This window comes from Lagopus muta, chromosome Z (assembly GCF_023343835.1).
Source record: "Lagopus muta isolate bLagMut1 chromosome Z, bLagMut1 primary, whole genome shotgun sequence".
Classification (NCBI taxonomy): domain Eukaryota; kingdom Metazoa; phylum Chordata; class Aves; order Galliformes; family Phasianidae; genus Lagopus; species Lagopus muta.
In genome coordinates this window covers 23,900,964-23,904,410 of record NC_064472.1, presented here as the reverse complement: position 1 = coordinate 23,904,410, position 3,447 = coordinate 23,900,964, and the positions used below count along the sequence as shown (strand labels likewise).

Here is a 3,447-nt window from a genome sequence, read left to right as displayed (position 1 = left end):
TTCGCCTGACCGTGAGTTACTGGACAAGGCGCCTTCCTATCCTCTAGGGCTCTCTTTCCCCAGCTCCCTGCCTCCCCCTGCCTTGTTTCCCAGACACGGAAGCTGGGGAAGGGCAGGGGAAGAGTCAGGGCCGTGGCTGAAGTGCCTGTGGCCACCCATGCCTGGTGCCACTTTTGTGCCTGCTCCTGCTGATCAGTCGCTCCTCAGAGGCACGAGAGCAAGAGGCTGTGTCTGGTCAGAGGGGCGCAGCAGCAGGCCAAAAAATCATCTTGTGTAGTGCTACTCCTGCAGCACAGAGACTGCGGGGCCCTCCAAAAGCACTGCTGCCAAAGGCCAGGCTGCGCGGCCACAGTGCCCTGCCCTGACCTGCTAGGGAAGCCAGAAGCTGCAGGGTGCAGGGAGTCCTGTCGCCTCTGTCTGGCTCTCACTGCTGTGTTGGTTTCAGGTGATCACAGAATCACAGAATCACAGAATTGTAGGGGTTGGAAGGGACCTCCTGAGATCATCGAGTCCAACCCCCCTGCCAAAGCAGGTTCCCTACAGTAGGTCGCACAGGTAGGCATCCAATGTGTCCAATCAAATGATGTGCCCCACTGAAGAGATCCGGCAAGAATTATGTAATCCAGAGCTCTTCCAGACATTTCTGCAGATTACAAGCTTGCCACTACTCTGGCTGGTGCTCAGAGGCCTTGTCCTTCTGTCAGAGAGACCCGAGACGGTGAGCAGGCCCTAGTCAAATGAAAACCCTGTTGGCAGCCTGGTGCTGGGGTGGTGGGCAGTGTTGTGCCTTGACCTTACCCGAGATTCAGGAGTGCGAATGATGGCCATGGTGGGGCCTGGTGGCTGCCTGGGGATCTTTCCAGATGGGTTACTTGGGGGCCTGTTGGAAAAGGGGGTGGGTGAGCTGGTACACGGTGTCCATGCTCTCTGGCTTTCCTTCTCCTATCTCCCCATATCAGTCCGTATCAGTTTGCCCATGGCCACCACCTGCCCGGAGTGTGATGCTGCGATTGCTGTGGCAGCTGCCAGGAAGCAAGGCGTGTGGCTGGTGCTCTGAAATCAGGGCTTTTAGGCCATGGTGGCCATTGCCCTCTTAATGAAAAGGAAATTGTGTGTTTTGTACAGGCAAGAGAAATACGGGCCCTGCTGCCAGACGTCATGGAGACCCTGCAGTTTGGCAATGTGCACATCGCTCTGAATGTGCTGACTATCTTCAGAAATATGTTGAATCATCTGGGGAATATGGAGGCGCGTCCCATTGCTCTGGAGCTGGCTGGCAAGCTCCTGTATCTTTTTAATCATGTAAGTCTGCTGTGGGAGGCTGAGCTCTGCAGTTGGGTGCTTGGCTGGAATGCGTTCTTCTCTTTCTGCTCCTCTGGGCTCTCATGGGATGTCTTCTGGGCTCTGCAGCCCAGCAGGCCTCGTCCCTGGCAGCTTGGTTGTTCTTGATGACATGAGGCCCCTGTGTTGCAGCCTAGCCTGACCACTGTGCAGAGCACCTGCTGCCAAGGGCTCCTTTCAGATTCTCCAGTTGCCCCTTTACTACCAGCACCGGGCATTCTCCCCAGGTGCCATAGCAAAGACATGGAGGCTAAGCAGGCAGCGTGTGCCCTGGAGACATGCCAAGGGGCAGCCTTGTCTGGGGCGCTGGGGGAGCACTCTGAGGCACAGGCGTGCTGGAAACCTGTTGCGTTGATTTGCATGAATTCACAGCACGTCCATGCAGAACATGACTCTGAAGCATCTTGCTTTGCATCAGTTGCACCTGCTCTTGTGCTCACCATGGGCAACAAGAGAGTTGCTGAGGTTCTCCCGTACTCCTCCCTCAGGTGTCAGATAAAGTACGAGAGTCTTCCATGCTCCTCTTCAAAGATGTGATAGAGGCTGTGGTGTGGTGGCAAAAGGGAAAAATGAAGGAGAAAGTACGCAGGGGCCTGCTTCCTCTGCTCTTTCGGAGCAGTGATGAGACCTCGAGTGTTGCACAGGTATGAATTTCAGACCTGGACAGTATGCAGGCAAGGATGTGCTGACTCCTCGAGGGCAGTCTGGGGTTGGAGGTTGAGGGCAGCAAGCTCCCTCAACCATTCCAGCTCTTGGGGTCTGTGTCTGTGGTGCCATCTCCCAGCATCTGTTGCTCTGTAGGCTGCTGGGGAAGCCCTAGTCGCTTCTGCAAGGTTCCTGAAATGGCAGGAGCTCGAGCATCAGGCTGAAAAGAGGAATTTGGTGGGGATCACGGAGTGCTTGGTAAGGACAACTCCACAACCCCTGCCCCTTTGTTGAGGAAAGGGATACTGGTCGGGGCGGGGGGGGGGGGGGGGGGGGGCGCACCTGCAGCTGGGAAGGGTCCCATGCCTTTGTGTTCTTTTCCAGCTACAGCAGAAGAGGAAGAGGGTGGTTAAAAACATACGGCAGAGCCTGCAGTACCTGACAGATCCTCAGGCTACTATGCGACAGGAGGCTCTCTTGTTCATTGGTGAGCCCAACCCCTGGTCCCTCTTTGAACTCTGCCCTGGCAGCAAGGCACAGCCATGCAGCCCCCAGGTACACTCTGCCCATGCCAGTAGCCCCGATGGGTGCTTCGCTCAGTCCTCCCTCAGGCACCGTCCCTGCCTGGGGTGCAGGACCAGAAGAAGCTGGGCTGGCTGGACTGCAGCTTGTGCTCATGGGAGCGTGCTGGGGAGTGGGGATCTGATGGGAGCTCTCTACCTAGGCTTGGCGTGGAGCTCCTGGAAGCCAAGTGAGGGAAACAGGAAGAAAATCTACAGTGGTGAGTGAGACCAGTGCTGTGTGTGCTGGGGCTTTTTTTTTTGGGGGGGGGGGGGCAGGGGACAGAGCCTGAGCAGCGTGCAGCTGTGTCTTGGCATGCTCCAAGGAAATGTTGCAGGGGCAGAGGAACTTTCTTGGGGCAGATGGAGCAATCCTGAGCGGTGGCTTCCAGCTGAACCCTTAGTTTCATGTGCTCCTCCTGGCCTGCAGAAGTGATGGGTGGGGCTGAGGCTGGCATGGTCTGAAGGGGATGCTGGCAGGTCTCTACAGATTGGTGGATTTCATCCCTGTTTTGTTTCCTTCTCTTGCAGTTGTCCATTTTTTGGAACATGACAGTCATCCGTTAGTCTGTTCTCAGGCAACTTTGACAACCCATATTCTGAGACATTCACAGCAGCAGAAAAAATGAGAATGGGCCAGGCTTGCAGAACTGTTCTGCTGGCCCTGCAATTCCATCTTTCCTAATAAGTATGATTGATTAAAACTTCAATTACAAAGCTGTTCTCTAGGTGTCCTTCTCTGTTGAGCTTATGTGCAAGGCTTCTGTAGCAGTGGGCTGTATGCGGAACCAGCATGAGAAAAGCTTGGGAGAAGAGCCTTCCCCAGCCAGCTCCAAATGGGAACTGCCCCTGGAGGAGCCCATGTAAGAGGAGCAGCTGGATCAGGGTTGAAGAAGGCTGC

The 3,447-nt window shown here is 55.6% G+C and overlaps 1 protein-coding gene across 1 annotated transcript; it reads left to right on the top strand.

Moving 5' to 3' along the window:
• The first annotated feature begins 1,242 nt into the window (after positions 1-1,242).
• On the top strand, positions 1,243-3,175 carry LOC125687045 (maestro heat-like repeat-containing protein family member 7). The gene is made up of 6 exons (XM_048931794.1): positions 1,243-1,302; positions 1,830-1,985; positions 2,143-2,244; positions 2,371-2,473; positions 2,711-2,767; positions 3,078-3,175. Exons 1-6 carry the CDS (start codon positions 1,243-1,245, stop codon positions 3,173-3,175), a joined length of 576 nt encoding a protein of 191 aa, XP_048787751.1.
• Positions 3,176-3,447: the final 272 nt, after the last annotated feature.

What these genes read in the sequence shown, in the direction of transcription:
- LOC125687045 (XM_048931794.1), top strand. Translation starts at nt 1,243, where the DNA reads ATGGAGGCGCGTCCCATTGCTCTGGAGCTGGCTGGCAAGCTCCTGTAT. An exon ending in AGACCTCGAGTGTTGCACAG is followed by an intron (nt 1,986 to 2,142) that starts GTATGAATTTCA and finishes GTTGCTCTGTAG; the next exon opens with GCTGCTGGGGAAGCCCTAGT. An exon ending in TGGGGATCACGGAGTGCTTG is followed by an intron (nt 2,245 to 2,370) that starts GTAAGGACAACT and finishes GTTCTTTTCCAG; the next exon opens with CTACAGCAGAAGAGGAAGAG.